The sequence below is a fragment of the Hyperoodon ampullatus genome, assembly GCF_949752795.1.
Source record: "Hyperoodon ampullatus genome assembly, chromosome: 4".
Taxonomy (NCBI): domain Eukaryota; kingdom Metazoa; phylum Chordata; class Mammalia; order Artiodactyla; family Ziphiidae; genus Hyperoodon; species Hyperoodon ampullatus.
Genome location: NC_136917.1, coordinates 114,804,271 through 114,826,133, shown reverse-complemented (window position 1 = coordinate 114,826,133; position 21,863 = coordinate 114,804,271). Strand labels below are relative to the sequence as shown.

General features: G+C 40.4%; 1 protein-coding gene across 10 annotated transcripts in view; it reads left to right on the top strand.

Moving 5' to 3' along the window:
• Positions 1–21,863, top strand: part of PDE8B (phosphodiesterase 8B) — a gene marked incomplete at both ends in the record, with an annotated part of 271,807 nt that overhangs the window by 148,825 nt on the left and 101,119 nt on the right. For all 10 annotated transcript variants that reach the window (XM_079702699.1, XM_079702696.1, XM_079702701.1 and 7 more), the window contains 2 exons: positions 177–265; positions 7,016–7,094. In XM_079702699.1, coding sequence (XP_079558825.1) covers positions 177–265; positions 7,016–7,094 — 168 coding nt within the window. The remainder of the gene's footprint in view (positions 1–176; positions 266–7,015; positions 7,095–21,863) is intronic.

Genomic DNA, 21,863 nt, shown 5'->3' with positions numbered 1-21,863 from the left:
TATACATTTAAACAAGCATTTCAAACACTTGACAACTGTTTTATTTCACCTCATCTTACCTACTAGTTGTCTTATATAACAGAGTTACCTGAGGTTGGAGAAACTGTTAAGCTTCTTTGACTATTTAAGAAGTAATTGTATATGTCTTATGTATTACCTTTGCTTTTTTTTCCCAGAGATTTATGGAGAATAGCAGCATAATTGCTTGCTATAATGAACTGATTCAAATAGAACATGGGGAAGTTCGATCACAGTTCAAGTTAAGGTATGTAGCAAAATAGGATGAATACAAAGTTAACCATTCTGTAGCAAAGCTTGTCTGTCCTCAGGCTGAGGTTTACTGGTTCTTAGCGGAATCCCAGGGACTCTGAAGCTGTTGAACAAGTAACCGTAGCTGGTAAATGGCAGAGTCTAAACTGGGAGCCAATTGGTATAATGAAATAAATTGGAGGCGTTTCTTCTTTTGACAATATTTTCCACTATTTACAGCAGTTTTAAAATTATATGCTTGGAAAAGTACTGTTAACTTCTGTACAATTAGCTCAAGATTAAGAAAAGCCTTTGAGGATTACTTTCTACTTTGTACTTGCAACATTTATAAATTCCTACTTGGATTGTGATAGATAGGGGCAAACCCGTGGGAATATTTATTATGCTAACTATGGTAATCGCTACAGATCCGTGAGAGCAATTTCATGAGGCCTGCTTGTGGCCTCAATATGCATGAAGTATCTTCAAGAAACTGACTTTAAGTCTCTTTACGCATGCCTAGTGCTTTAAGAACTTCTCTCTGGTGCTTACTTCTGAGATGAACAGATTCTCTCAGAGTCTCGGTGGTAGGATGCTCTGCTTCTGGGACGTCTTGGAGTATCAGAGTTGTAGCCCATGCCTGGTTTTGCTCAGGCTCCACTCCAGCACACTCTTAGGACCCTGATTTCTTCAACCTGCCCCGCTTCAGCAGAGAGAGCAGGGGAAGGAAGAGGCTCTTCATAGCTCTTCATAGACCAGTCCCAAGTGGCTCCAGGCTATGGGATGCCAGAAGGGCCCTGGCTTCTCTCTCTGGCCCACTGAGGGGTCACAAGGCTTTCAGGCTCAGTGAAAAATAAGTAGGATAGCATCTCATTGAAATGGTTATACTTCTTACCTTGATGACTGAATTTGCATTCAAAGAGAACAGAACCCTTTCTAAACTTAACTTTTCTTGGCCCTCCTCTGTCCCTTGGAAGAAAAATGGATTGGCATGAACCCCCAGAGGCAGGCTCTTCTGGGGTTCACCCTGCTCAGGGAAGTCAACTGTTTGGTGGATAGAGAGCTCTAAGAAATTAAGTGTGGGGATAAACAGTCCCTTTTGAGGTGGGAAAGTATTAAAAAAAGAATCTCAAACCAGTGGAAATTCTTTGGTAAGGAAGATTGCCAATGATTTTTGAGTGTCAGTTAAATCCCTTGGTTTCTTTTTATCCATATATTTATTAGCTGCAGAGAACTTAATAGAATTTCGTAAGAAAACCGCATTGCCTTTACTATAGCAATTTATGATTTTTAATTGTACATTAATTGTTTTTATTCCTGGGGCTCTCTTCTGTTTTATTTAGGGTAAAAAGACTGTACTTTTATTTTAGATGTTTTCACAATAAATAGGATTAGGAAAAGAGAGATTTCATTTTGGTTTAATTCTTCAACTGTGCATTTTCTACAACAAAAATGAACAGCAGACGCCTTATTGCTTTGATAGGTAATTCCCTTATTTTATTTTATTTACTTATTTTAGTATCTCATTTTTTATAAAAATATGGAACGCTTCACGAATTTGCATGTCATCCTGGCGCAGGGGCCATGCTAATCTTCTCTGTATCGTTCCAGTTTTAGTATATGTGCTGCTGAAGCAAGCACTCCTCATTTTATTTTAAATGACTACTTGAGTTTTCTTAGGCAGCATTAAATGTGATGGCACATGTAAGAGGTTAGAAGGTGCCTTGCCCATGGGGAGCATGACGAAGGCAGGTCTGGCCGTTTGAAATAAACATCCCCAGGCAGCACCAGGGCTAAATGAAAGGGCTTCAAGTTATTGTGCTGATGAAATCTGCGTAGAGCCAGGGCACTGAAAACTTTTCAAGGACTCACTAGGTTCAGAACTCGGCAAGGTTCTAACTACACAACACTCTGTGAGTCCCATAACTTCTCACCCGTCAGTGATGAGCTGTTTGGGAGCGTTGGGCTCGTTGAAAAGGCTCAGGTTCTTAATGCAAATCAATGTAAAGCTGGTGAATGGACCTCGCCCAGGCAGCAGCGGTCCCAGGAAGGTGGGTTTGCCCAGAACCCCAGTCCCCTCACCTTCCGCATCAGCTTCAGCTTGGCTGGTTGGGACCTCCCCAAGCAACCAGCACAAGAGCAGCCCCTGCAGAGGGGGAGGGAAGGCGAGAGTTCTCCACAGGAGAAGACAGAGGAGGACTAAATGGTCAGTTTCTTTTGATGCTTTTTGGCTGGTTGTATCTCAACTGTCTCCAACTTCTTTTCTGTCCTTTGGAGGAGTAGGGTGTGTGTGTATGGTTTGACTCTCCCTGGGTGTATGATATCTGGGCCCAGTGGATGGGGGTGGACAGTGACCCTCCATGGTCTCCCCAGCTCCTTAGGGCATTCAAGGATGTCTAAAGCATCTACCTGCACCCCAGAGGTTGGCAGGCAACTTTGTCACTTGCTGCAGATGGGGAAAATGAGGCTCTTTGTTATACAATGCCAGAATCATTATAGTCTAATTATATAATACTTTTCCCTGCAATTCCACCCCCAGCTGCAGCTAAATACGTGACATTACTAGCATTCTGCAAGGACAGTCTGTACTGCAAGGATGATGTTGAATGTTGAAGGCAGACGCTTCTGTCCAGTCTTCATGTATGGTAACCATATTTACTTAACCAAGGAAAAAAAGGTCATGTGATCAAACATAACATACCTAATTTAAAAATTCCATTATATGGGAATAACTTTTAAAGACAGAACAAAATCACATTTCTGTGTGCATGTGATGAATTACTTTATTGAACAGAACTCATGAAAGGGGGAATGTCTAGGGAAGTATGGGCTAACTGATGACCATTTATTGCTTATGTTCTTATGCTTCTTTATCATGAAAAGAACTATGTTAACCAAAATACAGATAGGATTTGGCTATTTATTGAGAGTTTAAGCTGATGAGTTTACACTAATCAAGTACAAGCTATTTTTTCATCATTAGGCAGTCTGATATCTGTTACCTAGGGGTTACACCCAAATCATCATGTTTATTTTACTCCAAATCTTAAGACAGTAGCAGTCCTCCATTTTAGAATCAGTTTCTGATGGGCAAACCTTAGTATTCCATGGAACACCACATCTCTCATTATTGGCTGATATTTATAGAGCACTTTATCCTCACGTGGGCTCTGCATGACAGCCCCGTTGTGTTACGGAAGTAGAAACTGATCTGTGATGGATTAAAGTAACCGGCCCCTGCCTTGTCACTGCCTAGGAGTGGTGCTGGTGGATAGCAAGTCCACAGCCCCCTCCCTGCTGCTCCCGAACCCCTGCTGGGATGTGGCTTTGTGTTCAGAATCTTCTCCCTGCACGCTACCACCTTGCCCAGTCCTACCCTTGTGTGTGCGTGTCTGCGGTGGGGTGTTTGTGTTTTGTTTGAGTAGATTCCAGGGTGCCTTTGTTAGGGACACAGGAGGTCATATAACCCAACCACCCCAGACAACTGACAGCAGTGCTGAGAGCCGGGAAGACTCTGGGCATGATCACAGCTACCCAACATGTGGGTGGCAGCGCTGGAGTAGCGTCCAGGCACCCTGCTTTAAGTCGGATGCACTCTGCACCCCATCAGAGCACTATGTTCTTTGTAGACTTTCTACCTGGGTCCCTATAATATTTACTTTTTCTCTGCAGACCTTCACGGACTTTTAAGAAGATGAAGGGGAAATGGTTACATCACTAGCACTACATGGGCTCTGGTTCCCTTGTGCTTTTTCCAATTTTCCAGCTTCTCAAACTGAAGGCTACTAAAATACATTTGAGGTGCAGAGTTACATGGTTTCCCAAGAACAGAAAATTAATAAAGCTAAGGTTCTTCTGCATGAAGAATATTAATAATTAATACAAGCAATTAAATTCCCAAACTTTAGGAACGTGATTCAAATTGATTACCTCATTTTGCTGCAGGTTTATTTAAATAGAACCATCAACAAATTGGTTTAAAGCCTAGATCTACACATGGCAGTCCAGTAGCGTTTGTCACCGAGGCAATAATCTACTCATCCTGCCAATATACTTTCACTTTAACTGTCAAAAAGGATCTGCTTTGTCCCATTGGGCATTATACTCTCACAGGATAGTGTATGCTTTGCAGTGAACATCTAATAGATAACATTTTGGCAGTTGGAGCTAACATCTTGTATGAGGCAGCCTGTTGAATTGACAAAAACAGTCATACTCTGAAGTAGCTGTTTACATACTTAATTGAGCCACACAGGTACTTTAAGAAAATACCTGGGCAAGAGGGGAATTTATCATTTGATCAAATGTTTTAACACTTAGTTATCCAGCTCCCAAAGCTAAGGAACTAGCCCACACAGATTGTGATTTTCCGCATCAGACTTCTGGAGGACAGGGAACGCTTTCCCGTTGTGCGGAGTTGGGTTCTGGACCCAAGTGCCTGGAGCAAACTTGGGATAAGACTAGTTCTTGCTTGCCTCTCCATGAGAGGTGATGCAGTAGTGACTTTGGTAACAATTTTAAAGCCCTCTTTGAATCCTTTTTCACATTTTAAATGATCATGTTTACAAATGCAGCAATGCTAATAGGACAGTATACAGTTCACGTTAGGTAGACTGGAGCAATTTATTTTATTTTATTTTATTTACTTTTTTAATTGAAGTATAGTTTCTGTACAGTATTATAGGTTACAATATAGTGATTCACAATTTTTAAAGGTTATACTCCATTTATAGTTATTATAAAATATTGTTATACAGTATGTCCTTATAGCTTATTTTATACCTAATAGTTTGTACCTCTTAATCCCTTACCCCTTATTGCCCCTCCCTCCTTCCCTCTCCCCACTGGTAACCACCAGTTTGTACTGTATATCTGAGAGTCTGCTTTTTGGTTATATTCACTAGTTGGGGTTTTTTTGCTTTTTTTTTAAGATTCCACATGTAAGTGATATCATACAGTATTTGTCTTTCTCTGTCTACTTATTTCACTTAGCATAATACCCTCCAAGTCCATCCATGTTGCTGCAAATGGCAAAATTTTGTTCTTTTTTATGGCTGAGTAGTATTCCATTGTATATATATACCACATCTTTATCCATTCATCTGTCGATGGACACCTGGTTTGCTTCCATATCTTGGCTATTGTGACTAATGCTGCTATGAATATTGGGATATATGTATGTTTTTGAATTAGTGTGTTTGTTTTTTTTCGGATGTATACCCAGGAGTGAAATTGCTGGGTCATATGGTAGTTCTATTTTTAGTTTTTTGAGAACCCTAGACTGGAGCCATTTAAATAAGAAAACATCCCACACCTATCAGAAATCTCAGTGGGGTTAGGGTTATGTTCTCCTCCACTCACCTGCATCATGATTACTTACTTTACTTACCCTCCCACACCTGTGTCTTCATCTCTGCAGCGACAGGAGCGCTACCCGTCAATGGGCTAAAATCCTTCCCTTTCTGTGCAGGCTGCCTTGCTATTATTGAAAGCAGTTCTTGGTTTGATATTTCAGATACACTCATGAGAAAAGATAGGTTATGATTCACTTTTCTTCTCGCCAACAGCCTTTGAAAGCTTTAGAGAACAAAAATATTATTCTGAGATCTTACAAATAACAAGTACTATGTCTTGAATTCTTATATCATCCCAAGTATTTTGAGACACGCCTCACATAAACTGTTTTGATTCTTACAACAACCTGTAAGATGTGTTATCTTCATTTTATAGATGAGGAAACTGAGGGCCAGCAGAGAGAAAACATTGCCCAAGGTCCCATAACTGGCCAAATACCGAACCAAGTTTCACCCAGTTTCTTCTGCCCTCTCCCTTGTAAACAGTTCAAAATAGAATGGCAAAGTTAGATGCCTTATGAGAGGGAAAGATGAATAACATTATAAGAGTTCGTTTTATAAGAAGAAACATCAATCCAGTAGATTAACATTTTTTTGGTAATGTATAAGAAAGCCTTCACTGGGATTCTTTAAACAGCCAGTACAAATAACAAAGCTCTAGTAACTAGCCACATACTTGCTGGGTTAGATAGTAGATAACTTACTGTATTTGGAGTTGCTCTAAATTTGGAAGGTAGTTAAAATGTTACCCAAGAAATTGAGAAATTGAAATGATTTCAAATATTCCAGATATACAAGGAAGGTCATCAAGAATAGTGCCCACCTGGAGAGCTGTAAAATGAACCAGGCAAGGGGAATTCAGCCATATTTGCCTTTCATCAGGCTGGTGGGTGTAGCAAGTACCATAAAGGCTTGCTTATCTAGGTCGTAAAAGTAAGAAAAGAAAAAAATATTTCTGTGTCTGTTGCAAAAGGCCAGAATACCTCAGATCTAATTTGGGCTTAATTAGGTTTTTCTAATTGATGGGGATGGGACTTCTCCATGACTGCCGCCGTGAATGGAACAGAAGAATGTCATTGACATAGAACATAGGGGCTTATGAGACCATCTCCTGAATCTTTGTTCTCTTGTGTCAGTATGAAGGTTTCATCCAGCACATACGGAGCTCATTTCACGATCCACGATGATTTTGCCAGATTACATTCTTCTCTCTGCATGATATGCATAGAAATGCATGCTATTGTTTATTCATTTAGTTTGAAAGGCTAGGTTTCTTTTTTTTCCCCCCAAAACATAATATCGAAAGGTACTTGGTTTTAATGAACCTGAGGCACTGTTTACTTTGATAAATTAACAGATGAAATGCTCATGGTTTTCCAGCAGAACTAACATCAATCTTTTGCAACTTTCAGGGCCTGTAATTCAGTGTTCACAGCATTAGACCACTGTCACGAAGCCATAGAAATCACAAGCGATGACCACGTGATTCAGGTACGGGGACACTTTTTATCTTTAGGTGTCAAAATAAAGCCTTTCTAGTTTGAGCCATCCTTTTTCAAGCACTTTGCTGTAATTCTCACATTTCAGCACATTTTCTTTGGAGAAAGGAACATCAAAGTATGCAAGGAAAACTGATATTCTTAAGCTAAGAATTAGATACTCAAGAAGAATAAAAATTAGTTCAGATCAGAGCCTGCAGTTTCTTTCACAGAGATGAGGTAAATTCTTTAGACTATGCAGGAAGACACTGTTTATACAGAAGTGTGTCAGAATTGTAGAGTAACTGCTTACACATGCCTTGGGAACAGAATGTTGTGAACAGTCCTCAGTTATCTGCCTACAGTTGGTATCCCAGTTATAAAGCACTCTTATATAATACTAAAGTCATCTTTCCTAAGGAAATGTGTATAGCAGACAAACCTTTATTGAATTAAAGTTGTCTTATTATTTGTTGGAAGGTAAGACATTTACACTTTAAAAATACTCTGAAATGTAGACTTTCCACTGATGGGCACTGGCCTGACTGCCCTTGGTTTGCATAGTGGCACCGAGTGTGAGGACCATTTGCCACCATTGGTAGAGACCAAAGACAGTGTCCAACACACAGTGGCCCCATAACAGGGCCTCACACATGCTCTCCTGTGAAACCCCCATTGCACACACAGACGCCCTGCTCTCACACGGGGTCAATGACATCAGTAGCCCACCATGCCCAGGCCCTGTCATCAACATGCTCGTGAGATTATCTCATTTGCATTCAGGAACCCTATGAAAGAGACATAAGGGCCTGATAATACAGATGGGGAAACTGAGGCCCAGGAAGGCCAAGGGACTTATCCAAGGAAAGCCCCAGTAACAAATACTGGAACCAAAACATCCAGCCATGTCTTTCTGACTCCAGAGCCTTCCTACCTGGTTCCCTGTTGGGCTGTATTTTTAGAATTTGTTTTTCTGGCTGTCCCATGACCTGGGTCTGAAGGCTTCCTCATGTTGCTGCCTATTACTGGCTCACTTGCCCACAGATCTGCCCTGAACCACAGTGAAATCAGACATGTTTCTGTTACGACTGAGCACAAACCCCACAGCTCTCCCACTTCCACCTGGACTTGAACAGTCAATTCTGTTCATGAAACACGTTTGCTTTGCACTTCCCTCTTTTTTTTTTTTTAAACAAGAAAAACCCAGAAATTTATCCATATGTACTTGTATACCAGGGAGATATCCAGGGAAAAGGAGATAATTCGCACCTCCCTCTTTTACGGGGAAGCCGGGTTGTGATTTTAGTGATGAGGAGAAGGGGATCTCTGCTTTCTACCAGCCTTGTAATCTTGCAGACAGTCCTTTAACAGGCAACTGAGTCCTTCCTTCTACAGTTAGCTCCTGGTGGTTAGGAAACCTGTGTCTCTTGGAGACGTGATATGGTGATGGTGTCACATGAATCACCTGCCAGCCTTTACCTTGAAGAGGAAGAAGCAGGGATTGAGGACAGTGGGTGCCTGGGAAGGGGAATCCCTGTATTAAAAGGGAAGCTGACCTGACTGCAGGCTTTTTCTTGGGGCGCCCTCTCAGACCCCTTTAAAAACCTACCTGCATTCTGAATATAAAACTCAAGAACAAGGAGGAAGAACTTGAATAGAGGATATTATATGTAAGGGGGAAATTAGAAAGGCCTTTGTGCTATAGATTTTAAGATGAGTCATCTTGAATGAGATACATCATATATGTTCCTACTCAATACCAGAGTCCTTCTTGGGGCAGTGCTGCTTCACAGGGAACGTGCCCCTTAGTGCAGATGGTCAGAGGTCAGGCAGTAGCACTTAACATTTAGGAACAATAGCTACCTACCCATCCATCCATTGAAACTACCTATCTGTTTGCTTTAAAACACTTACACGGTGCTTACCATGTGCCAGAGGGAGTACTAAGCATTTTTTTAAATTTAAAAAAATTTTTTTATTTTGGCTGCCTTAGGTCTTTGTTGCTGCACACAGGCTTTCTCCAGTTGCGGTTGAGCGGGGCTGCTCTTCATTGCGGTGCGTGGGATTCTCATTGCGGTGGCATGTCTTGTTGCAGAGCATGGGCTCTAGGCGCACAGGCTCCATAGTTGTGGTGCACAAGCTTAGTTGCTCCGCGGCATGTGGGATCTTCCTGGACTAGGGCTCGAACCCATGTCCTCTGCATTGGCAGGCGGATTCTTTTTTTTACTTTTCTATTTTTTAATTTATTTTTTTAACATCTTTGTTGGAGTATAATTGCTTTACAATAGAGTGTTAGTTTCTGCTGCATAACAAAGTGAATCAGCTATACATATACATATATCCCCATACCTCTTCACTCTTGCATTTCCCTCCCTCCCACCCTCCCTATCCCACCCCTCTAGGTGGTCACAAAGCACCGAGCTGATCTATCTCCCTGTGCAATGTGGCTGCTTCCCACTAGCTATCTATTTTACATTTGGTAGTGTATGTATGTCCATGCCACTCTCTCACTTTGTCCCAGCTTACCCTTCCCCCTCCCTGTGTCCTCAAGTCCATTCTCTAGTAGGTCTGCGTCTATTCTCGTCCTGCTCCTAGGTCCTTCACAACTATTTTTTTTTTCTGATTCCATATGTATGTGTTAGCATACAGTATGTGTTTTTCTCTTTCTGACTTACTTCACTCTATATGACAGACACAAAGTCCATCCACCTCACTACAAATAACTCAATTCCGTTTCTTTTATGAATGAGTAATATTCCATTGTATATATGTGCCACATTTTCTTTATCCATTCATCTGTTGAAGGACACTTATGTTGCTTCCATGTCCTGGCTATTGTAAATAGAGCTGCAATGAACATTGTGGTACATGACTCCTTTGAATTATGGTTTTCTCAGGTTATATGCCCAGTAGTGGGATTGCTAGGTCGTATGGCAGTTCTATTTTTAGTTTTTTAAGGAATGTCCATACTGTTCTCCATAGTGGCTGTATCAATTTACATTCCCACCAACAGTGCAAGAAGGTTCCCTTTTCTCCACACCTTCTCCAGCATTTATTGTTTGTAGATTTTTTGACGATGGCCATTCTGACTGGTGTGGGTGATACCTCATTGTAGTTTTAATTTGCATTTCTCTAATGATTAATGATGTTGAGCGTTCTTTCATGTGTTTGTTGGCAATCTGTATATCTTCTTTGGAGAAATGTCTGTTTAGGTCTTCTGCCCATTTTTGGATTGGGTTGTTTGTGTTTTTGATATTGAGCTGCATGAGCTGCTTGTATATTTTGGAGATTAATCCTTTGTCAGTTCCTTCGTTTGCAAATATTTTCTCCCATCCTGAGGGTTGTCTTTTCGTCTTGTTTATGGTTTCCTTTGCTCTAAAAAGCTTTTAAGCTTCATTAGGTCCCATTTTAAAATTTTTGTTTTTATTTCCATTTCTCTAGGAGGTAGGTCAAAAAGGATCTTGCTGTGATTTATGTCAAAGAGTGTTCTGCCTATGTTTTCCTCTAAGAGTTTGATGGTGTCTTGCCTTACATTTAGGTCTTTAATCCATTTTGAGTTTATTTTTGTGTATGGTGTTAGGGAGTGTTCTAATTTCCTTCTTTTACATGTAGCTGTCCAGTTTTCCCAGCACCACTTATTGAAGAGGCTGTCTTTTCTCCATTGTATATTCTTCCCATCTTTATCAAAAATAAGGTGACCATATGTGCGTGGGTTTATGTCTGGGCTTTCTATCCTGTTCCATTGATCTGTATTTCTGTTTTTGTGCCAATACCATACTGTCTTAATTACTGTAGCTCTGTAGTGTAGTCTGAAGTCCAGGAGCCTGATTCCTCCAGCTCCGTTTTTCTTTCTCAAGATTGCTTTGGCTATTCGGGGTCTTTGTGTTTCCATACAAATTGTGAAATTTTTTGTTCTAGTACTGTGAAAAATGCCATTGGTAGTTTGATAGGAATTGCATTGAATCTGTAGATTGCTTTGGGTAGTATAGTCATTTTCACAATGTTGATTCTTCCAATCCAAGAACATGGAATATCTCTCCATCTGTTTGTATCATCTTTAATTTCTTTCATCAGTGTCTTATAGTTTCCTGCATACAGGTCTTCTGTCTTCTTTGGTAGGTTTATTCCAAGATATTTTATTCTTTGAGTTGCAGTGGTAAATGGGAGTGTTTCCTTAATTTCTCTTTCAGATTTTTCATCATTAGTGTAGAGGAATTCAAGAGATTTCTGTGCGTTAATTTTGTACGCTGCTACTTTACAAATTCATTGATTAGATCTAGTAGTTTTCTGGTAGCATCTTTTAGATTCTCTATATATAGTATCATGTCATCTGCAAGCAGTGACAGCTTTACTTCTTCTTTTCTGATTCGGGTTCCTTTTATTTCTTTTTCCTCTCTGATTGCTGTGGCTAACACTTCCAAAACAATGTTGAATTATAGTGGTAAGAGTGGGCAACTTTGTCTTGTTCCTGATCTTAGTGGAAATGGTTTCAGTTTTTCACCATTGAGGAAAATGTTGGCTGTGGGTTTGTCATATATGAGCTTTATTATGTTGAGGTAAGTTCCCTCTATGCCTACTTTCTGGATGGTTTTTATCATAAATGGGTGTTGAATTTTGTCAAAAGCTTTCTCTGCATCTATTGAGATGATCATATGGTTTTTCTCCTTCAGTTTGTTAATATGGGGTATCACATTGATTGATTTGTGTATATTGAAGAATCCTTGCATTCCTGTGATAAACCCCACTTGATCATGGTGTATGATCCTTTTAATGAGCTGTTGGATTCTGTTTGCTGGTATTTTGTTGAGTATTTTTGCATCTGTGTTCATCAGTGATATTGGCCTGTAGTTTTCTTTCTTTGTGACATCTTTGTCTGGTTTTGGTATCAGGGTGATGGCGGCCTCGTAGAATGAGTTTGGCAGTGTTCCTCCCTCTGCTACACTTTGGAAGAGTTTGAGAAGGATAGGTGTTAGTCTTCTCTAAATATTTGATAGAATTCGCCTGTGAAGCCATCTGGTCCTGGGGTTTTGTTTGTTGGAACGTTTTTTTTTTATCGCAGTCTGAATTTCAGTGCTTGTGATTGGTCTGTTTATATTTTCTATTTCTTCCTGGTTCAGTCTTGAAAGACTGTGCTTTCCTAAGAATTTGTCAATTTCTTCCACGTTGTCCATTTTATTGGCATATAGTTGCTTGCAGTAATCTCTTATGGTCCTTTGTATTTCTGCAGTGTCAGTTGTTACTTCTCCTTTTTCATTTCTAATTCTATTGATTTGAGTCTTCTCCCTTTTTTATTGATGAGTCTGGTTAATGGTTTATCAATTTTGTTTATTTTCTCAAAGAACCAGCTTTTAGTTTTATTGATCTTTTCTATTGCTTCCTTCAGTTCTTTTTCATTTATTTCTGGTCCAGTCTTTATGATTTCTTTCCTTCTGCTAACTTTGGGGTTTTTTTGTTCTTCTTTCTCCAGTTACTTTAGGTGTAAGTTTAGCTTGTTTATTTGAGATGTTTCTTGTTTCTTAGGGTAGGATGTATTGTTATAAACTTCCCTCTTAGAACTGCTTTTGCTGCATCCCATAGGTTTTGGGTCGTTGTGTTTTTGTTGTCATTTGTTTCTAGGTATTTTTTGATTTCCTCTTTGATTTCTTCAGTGATCTCTTGGTTATCAAGTAGTGTATTATTTAGCCTCCATGTGTTTCTATTTTTTTACAGATTTTTTCCTGTAATTGATATATAGTCTCATAGCATTGTGGTTGGAAAAGATACTTGATATGTTTTCAATTTTCTTAAATTTACCAAGGCTTGATTTGTGACCCAGGATATGGTCTATCCTGGAGAAAGTTCCATGAGCACTTGAGAAGAAAGTGTATTCTGCTGTTTTTGGATGGAATGTCCTATAAATGTCATTAAGTCCATCTTGTTTAATGTATCACTTAAAGCTTGTTTTTCCTTATTTATTTTCCTTTTGGGTGATCTGTCCATTGGTGAAAGTGGGGTATTAAAGTCCCCTACTATGATTGTGTTACTGTCGATTTCCCCCTTTATGGCTTTTAGCATTTGACTTAGGTATTGAGGTGCTCCTCTGTTGGGTGCATAAATATTTACAATTATTATATCTTAATCTTGGATTGATCACTCAATCATTATGTAATGTCCTTCTTTGTCTCTTGTAATGTCTTTGTTTTAAATTCTATTTTGTCTGTTATGAGAATTGCTACTCCAGCTTTCTTTTCATTTCCATTTGCATGGAATATCTTTTTCTATCCCCTCACTTTCAGTCTGTATGTGTCCATATGTCTGAAGTGGGTCTCTTGTAGACAGCATATATACGGGTCTTGTTTTTGTATCCATTCAGCCAGTGTGTGCCTTTTGGTTGGAGCATTTAATCCATTTACATTTAAGGTAATTATCGATATCTGTGTTCCTATTACCATTTTCATAATTGTTTGGGTTTTTTTTTTTTTTTTTTTTTTGCGGTACGCAGGTCTCTCACTGCCGTAGCCTCTCCCGTTGTGGAGCACAGGCTCTGGACGCGCAGGCCCATCGGCCACAGCTCATGGGCCCAGCCACTCCGTGGCATGTGGGATCCTCCCGGACCGGAGCACAAACCTGCATCCCCTGCATTGGTAGGCAGACTCTCAACCATTGCACCACCAGGGAAGTCCTGGGTTTGTTTGTGTAGGTCTTTTCCTTTTCTTATGTTTCCTGCCCGGAGAACTTCCTTTAGCATTTGCTGTAAAGCTGGTTTGGTGGTGCTGAATTCTCTTAGTTTTTGCTTGTCTCTAAACCTTTTAATTTCTCTGTCGAATCTGAATGAGATCCTTGCTGGGTAGAGTAATCTTGGTTGTGAGTTTTTCCCTTTTGTCACTTTAAATATGTCCTGTCACTCCCTTCTGGCTTGCAGAGTTTCTGCTGAAAGATCAGCTGTTAACCTTATGACGATTCCCTTGTATGTTATTTGTTGTTTTTCCCTTGTTGCTTTTAATATTTTTTCTTTGTATTTAATTTCTGATAGTTTGAATAATGTGTGTCTTGCCATGTTTCTCCTTGGATTTATCCTGTATGGGATTCTCTGTGCTTCCTGGACTTGATTAACTATTTCCTTTCCCATATTAGGGAAGTTTTCACCTGTAATCTCTTCAAATATTTTCTCAGTCCCTTTCTTTCTCTCTTCTTCTTCTGAGACCCCTATAATTCAAATGTTGGTGCATTTAATGTTGTCCCAGAGGTCTCTGAGACTGTCCTCATTTCTTTTCATTCTTTTTTCTTTATCCTGCTCTGTGGTAGTTATTTCCACTGTTTTATCCTCTAGGTCACTTATTTGTTCTTTTGCCTCAGTTATTCTGCTATTGATTCCTTCTAGAGTATTTTTAATTTCATTTATTGTGTTGTTCATCATTGTTTGTTTGCTCTTTAGTTCTTCTAGGTCCTTGTTAAATGTTTCTTGTATTTTCTCCATTCTATTTCCAAGATTTTGGATATCTTTACAATTATTACTCTGAATTCTTTTTCAGGTAGACTGCCTGTTTCCTCTTCATTTGTTTGTTCTGGTGGGTTTTTACCTTGCTACTTCATCTGCTGCATATTTCTCTGTCTTCTCATTTTGCTTAACATACTGTGTTTGGGGTCTCCATTTCACAGGCTGTAGGTTTGTAGTTCCCGTTGTTTTTGCTGTCTGCCCCCAGTGAGTAAGTTTGGTTCAGTGGGTTGTGTAGGCTTCCTGGTGGAGGGAACTAGTGCCTGTGTTCTGGTGGATGAGGCTGGATCTTGTCTTTCTGGTGGGCAGGTCCGCATCCGGTGGTGTGTTTTGGAGTTTCTGTGAACTTATTATGATTTTAGACAGCCTTTCTGCTAGTGGGTGGGGTTGTTTTCCTGTCTTGCTAGTTGTTTGGAATAGGGTGTCCAGCACTGTAGCTTGCTGGTTGTTGAGTGGATCTGGGTCTTAGCGTTGACATGGAGATCTCTGGGAGATTTTCTCCATTTGATATTACATGGATCTGGGAGGTCTCTGGTGGACCAGTGTCCTGAACTCAGCTCTCCCACCTTCAAGGCACAGGCCTGACACCCGGCTGGAGCACCAAGACCCTGGCATCCAGACGGCTCAGAATAAAAGGGATAAATAAATAAATAAACAAATAAATAAAGTTATTAAAATTATTTTTAAAAATAAAAAAATTTTTTAAGTAATTAAAAAAAAGGAACAAAGAGAGCAACCAAACCAAAAAAACAAATCCACCAATGATAACAAGCACTAAAAGCTGCACTAAAAAAAGAAAAAATGGACAGACAGAACCCTAGGACAAATGTTAAAAGCAAAGCTATACAGACAAAATCACACACAGAAACAAACACATACACACTCACAAAAAGATCAAAAGGAAAAAAACATATATATTGTTTCTCCCAAAGAGAGGAGGAACTCAAATAAACAAGCTAACCTTACACCTAAAGCAATTGGAGAAAGAGGAAGAAAAAACCCAAAGTTAGCAGAAGGAAACAAATCATAAAGATCAAATCAGAAATAAATGAAAAAGAAGATGGCAGAGTAGAAGGACGTGCTCTCACTCCATCTTGTGAGAACACCAGAATCACAACTAGCTGCTGGACAGTCATCGACAGGAAGACACTGGAACTCACCAAAAAAGATACCCCACATCCAGAGACAAAGGAGAAGCCACAATGAGATGGTAGGAGGGGTGCAATCACAGCAAAATCAAATCCCATAACTGCTGGGTGGGTGACTCACAGACTGGAGAGCACTTATACCACAGAAGTCCACCCACTAGAGTGAAGGTTCTGAGCCCCACGTCAGGCTTCCCAACCTGGGGGGCCAACAACGGAAGAAGGAATTCCTAGAGAATCAGACTTTGAAGACTAGTGGGAATTGATTGCAGGACTTCGACAGGACTGGGGGAAACAGAGACTCCACTCTTGGAGGGCACACACAAAGTAGTGTGCACATCGGGACCCAGGGGAAGGAGCAGTGACCCCAGGGGAGACTGTAGCAGACCTACCTGCTAGTGTTGGAGGGTCTCCTGCAGAGGCGGGGCAGGGGAGGTTGTGGCTCACCGTGGGGACAAGGACACCGGCAGCAGAAGTTCTGGGAAGTACTCCTTGGTGTGAGCCCTCCCAGAGTCTGTCATTAGCCCCACCACAGAGCCCAGGTAGGCTCCAGTGTTGGGTTGCCTCAGGCCAAGCAACCAACAGGGAGGGAACCCAGCCCCACCCATCACCAGTCAAGCGGATTAAAGCTTTACTGAGCTCTGCCCACCAGAGCAACAGTCTGCTCTACCCACCACCAGTCCCTCCCATCAGGAAACTTACACAAGCCTCTTAGAGAGCCTTATTCACCAGAGGGAAGACAGCAGAAGCAAGAAGAACTACAGTCCTGCAGCCTGTGGAACAAAAACCACATTCACAGAAAGACAGACAAGATGAAAAGGCAGAGGGCTATGTACCAGATGAGGGAACAAGATAAAACCTCAGAAAAACAACTAAATGAAGTGGAGATAGGCAACCTCCCAGAAAAAGAATTCAGAATAATGATAGTAAAGATGAACCAGGACCTCGGGAAAAGAATGGAGGCAAAGATCGAGAAGATGCAAGAAACTTTTAACAAAGACCTATAAGAATTAAAGAACAAAAAAACAGAGATGAACAATACAATAACTGAAATGAAAACTACACTAGAAGGAATCAATAGCAGAATAACTGAGGCAGAAGAATGGATAAGTGAGCTGGAAGACAGAATGGTAGAATTCCTTGCTACAGAATAGACTAAAGAAAAAAGAATGAAAAGAAATGAAGACAGCCTAAGAAACCTCTGGGACAACATTAAATGCAACAACATTCACATTATGGGGGTCCCAGAAGGAGAAGAGAGAGAGAAAGGACCTGAGAAAATACTTGAAGAGATTATAGTTGAAAACTTCCCTAACATGGGAAAGGAAATAGCCACCCAAGTCCAGGAAGCGCAGTGAGCCCCATACAGGATAAATCCAAGGAGAAACACGCCGAGACGCATAGTAATCAAATTGGCAAAAATTAAAGACAAGGAAAAATTATTGAAAGCAGCAAGGGAAAAATGACAAATAACATAAAATGGAACTCCCATAAGGTTAACAGCTGATTTCTTAGCAGAGACTCTAGAAGCCAGAAGGGAGTGGCATGATATACTTAAAGTGAAGAAAAGGAAGAACCTGCAACCAAGATTACTCTACCCAGCAAGGATCTCATTCAGATTTGATGGAGAAATCAAAAGCTTTACAGACAAGCAAAAGCTAAGAGAATTCAGCACCACCACACCAGCACTACAACAAATGCTAAAGGAACTTCTCTAAGTGGGGAACACAAGAGAAGAAAGGACCTACAAAAGCAAACCCAAAAGAGTTAAGAAAATGGTCACAGGAGCATACATATTGATAATTACCTTAAACATGAATGTTTTAAATGCTCCAACCAAGAGACACAGGCTTGCTGAATGGATACAAAAACAAGATCCATATATATGCTGTCTACAAGAGACCCACTTCAGACCTAGGGACACATACAGACTGAAAGTGAGGGGATGGAAAAAGATACTCCATGCAAATGGAAATCAAAAGAAAGGTGGAGTAGCAATACTCATATCAGGTAAAATAGATTTTAAATAAAGAGTGTTACAAGAAACAGTGAAGGACACTACAAAATGATCAAGGGATCAATCGAAGAAGAAGATATAACAATTATAAATATATATGCACCCAACATAGGAGCACCTCAATACGTAAGTAAGTTGCTAACAGCTATAAAAGAGGAAATCGACAGTAACACAATAATAGTGGGGGACTTTAACACCTGACTGACACCAATGGACAGATCATCCAAAATGAAAATAAATAAGGAAACACAAGCTTTAAATGACACTATAGATTTAATTGATATTTATAGGACATTCCATCCAAAACCAGCAGATTACACTTTCTTCTCAAGTGCACATGGAACATTCTCCAGGATAGATCACATCTTGGGTCACAAATCAAGCCTCAGTAAATTTAAGAAAGTTGAAATCATATCAAGCATCTTTTCTGACCACAATGCTATGAGATTAGAAATGAATTACAGGGGAAAAAACATAAAAAACAGAAACACATGGAGGCTAAACAATACGTTACTAAATAACCAAGAGATTACTGAGGAAATCAAAGAGGAAATCAAAAAATACCTAAAAACAAATGACAATGAAAACATGACGATCCAAAACCTGTGGGATGCAGCAAAAGCAGTTCTAAGAGGGAAGTTTATAGCTATACAAGCCTACCTCAAGAAACAAGAAAAATCTCAAATAAACAATCTAACCTTACACCTAAAGGAACTAGAGAAAGAAGAATAAACAAAACCCAAAGTTAGCAGAAGGAAAGAAATCATAAAGATCAGAGCAGAAATAAAAGAAATAGAAACAAAGAAAACAATAGCAAAGATGAATAAAACCAAAATCTGGTTCTTTTAGAAGATAAAATTGATAAACCATTAGCCAGACTCATCAAGAAAATGAGGGAGAGGACTCAAATCAATAAAAGTAGAAATGAAAAAGGAGAAGTTACAACAGACACTGCAGAAATACAAAGCATCCTAAGAGAGTACTACAAGCAAATCTATGCCAATAAAATGGACAAGGTGGAATAAATGGACAAATTCTTAGAAAGGTGTAAACTTCCAAGACTGAACCAAGAAGAAATAGAAAATATGAACAGACCAATCACAAGTAATGAAATTGAAACTGTGATTAAAAATCTTCCAACAAACAAAAGTCCATCACCAGATGGCTTTACAGGTAGATTCTATCAAACATTTAGAGAAGAGCTAACACCAGTCCTTCTCAAACTGTTCCAAAAAATTGCAGAGGACGAAGCACTCCCAAACTCATTTTATGAGGCCACCATCACGTTGATACCCAAACCAGACAAAAATACTGCAAAAAAAGAAAATTACAGACCAATATCACTGATGAATATAGATGCAAAAATCCTCAACAAAATACTGGCAAACAGAATTCAACAGCACATGAAAAGGATCATACACCATGATCAAGTGGGATTTATCCCAGGGATGCAAGGATTCTTCAATATACGCAAATGAATCCATGTGATAAACCCTGTTAGCAAATTGAAGAATAAAAACCGTATAATCATCTCAATCGATGCAGAAAAGCCTTTTGAGAAAATTCTGCACCCATTTATGATAAAAACTCTCCAGAAAGTGGGCATAGAGGGAACCTACCTCAACATAATAAAGCCCATATATGACAAACCCACAGCAAACATAATTCTCAATGGTGAAAAACTGAAAGCATTTCCCGAAGATCAGGAATAAGACAAGGATGTCCACTCTCACCACTGTTATTCAACATAGTTTTAGAAGTCCTAGCCATGGCAATCAGAGAAGAAAAAGAAATAAAAGGAATAGAAATTGGAAAAGAAGAAGTAAAACTGTCACTGTTTGCAGATGACATGATACTATACATAGAGAACCCTAAAGATGCCACCAGAAAACTACTAGAGCTACTCAATGAATTTGGTAAAGTTGCAGGGTACAAAGTTAATGCACAGAAATCTCTTGCACTCCTCTACACTAATGATGAAAAATCTGGAAGAGAAATTAAGGGCACACTCCCATTTACCATTGCAACAAAAAGAATAAAATACCTAGGAATAAACCTACCTAGGGAGACAAAAGACCTGTATGCAGAAAACTATAAGACACTGATGAAAGAAATTAAAGATGATACCAACAGATGGAGAGATATACCATGTTCTTGGATTGGAAGAATCAATATTGTGAAAATGACTGTACTACCCAAAGCAATCTACAGATTCAATGCAATCCCTATCAAATTACCAATGGCATTTTTTATGGAACTAGAACAAAAAGCCTTAAAATTTGTATGGAGACACGGAAGACCCCGAATAGCCAAAGCAGTCTTGAGGGAAAAAAATGGAGCCGGAGGAATCAGATTCCCTGACTTCAGAGTATACTACAGAGCTACAGTATTCAAGACAATATGGTACTGGCACAAAAACAGAAACATAGATCAATGGAACAAGATAGAAAGCCCAGAGATAAACCCACATACCTATGGTCAACTAATGCATGAGAAAGTAGGCAAGGATATACAATGGAGAAAAGACAGTCTCTTCAATAAGTGGTGCTGGGAAAACTGGACAGCTACATGTAAAAGAATGCAATTAGAACACTCCCTAACACCATACACAAAAATAAACTCAAAATGGATTCGAGACCTAAATGTAAGACCGGACACTTTAAAACTCTTAGAGGAAAACATAGGCAGAACACTCTTTGACATGAATCACAGCAAGATCTTTTTTGATCCACCTCCTAGAGAAATGGAAATAAAAACAAAAATAAACAAATGGGATCTAATGAAACTTAATAGCCTCAGCTCCCAGCCCCCCGCCCGCCCCAGCAGGTGAGCAGACAAGCCTCTCGGGCTGGTGAGTGCTGGTCGGCACCGATCCTCTGTGCGGGAATCTCTCCGTTTTGCCCTCCGCACCCCTGTTGCTGTGCTCCCCTCTGTGGCTCCGAAGCTTCCCCCCCGCCACTCCCTGTCTACGCCAGTGAAGGGGCTTCCTAGTGTGTGGAAACCTTTCCTTCACAGCTTCCTCCCACTGGTGCATGTCCCGTCCCTATTCTTTTGTCTCTGTTTTTTCTTTTTTCTATTTCCTTACCCAGGTACGTGGGGAGTTTCTTGCCTTTGGGGAGGTCTGAGGTCTTCTGCCAGCGTTCAGTAGATGTTCTGTAGGAGTTGTTCCACATGTAGATATTTCTGATGTATTTGTGAGGAGGAAGGTGATCTCCACGTCTTACTCTTCTGCCATCTTGATGGTCTCCCGGCAGGTGGATTCTTAACCACTGTGCCACCAGGGAAGTCCCAGTACTAAACATTTTATACATACTCATTTATTTGTTAAAACAATTCTATGAACCAGGTACTACTGTCATAGCTATTTTACACATGAGGAAATTGAGGACCAGGGAAGGTAAGCAACCTGCCCACAAGTCATGTAGCTGGTAATGGGCAGAGCCAGGATTTGAACTTGGGTGCCTTGGCTCCATAACCCATGTCCTAGAGTATCTGCTGCATTGTGAGGTCACCTGGCATGAAAGTAGAGCTATGATTTCTACCCATATTTGCAACCTAGTAGCAAAAGCAGAATAAACACATGTGAAAATGTATGAGAATTTAGCCAACAAATAAGGAAAACAATACATTCTCAAATATTATCCATTCCTCAGATATTTACTAAACAATCCTGAGTATCCAAAGATAAATCCAAAGTAGCCTTTGCCCTTGAGGATTTTCATGTCTAGTGGGGGAGAGAGAGAGAGAAAAATATAGATTCAGTGTAATAAGTCACCAGAAGCCTGCACAGGAGAGAGTGGGAGTTGTAGGAGTGGCACAAACCCACACTGGGCAGGGGCTCAAGGACAGCTTGCTGGAGGAGGGGAGGGAAAAACTGGAGTTGACGTGACCAGGAGGTGGGGAAAGGCTTTCTAAGCAGAGAGCAGCTGGGCAGATGCCCAGACGTGCGAGACAAGCACACACTGCTCAGCTGCATGCAGGGCTGGGCCGGGGTGCTGTGGGGCTGACCTGGTGAGCAGAGGTCCTGCCGCCCAGCCCAGGGAGGATGGTGACCACCACGTGAAGTGGTAGGAGATCAGTGAAGACAATGTCACCGCCCCCTCCTCTTCAGCAACCCCCATAAGGCCTGGTGCCAAGGGCCCCAGA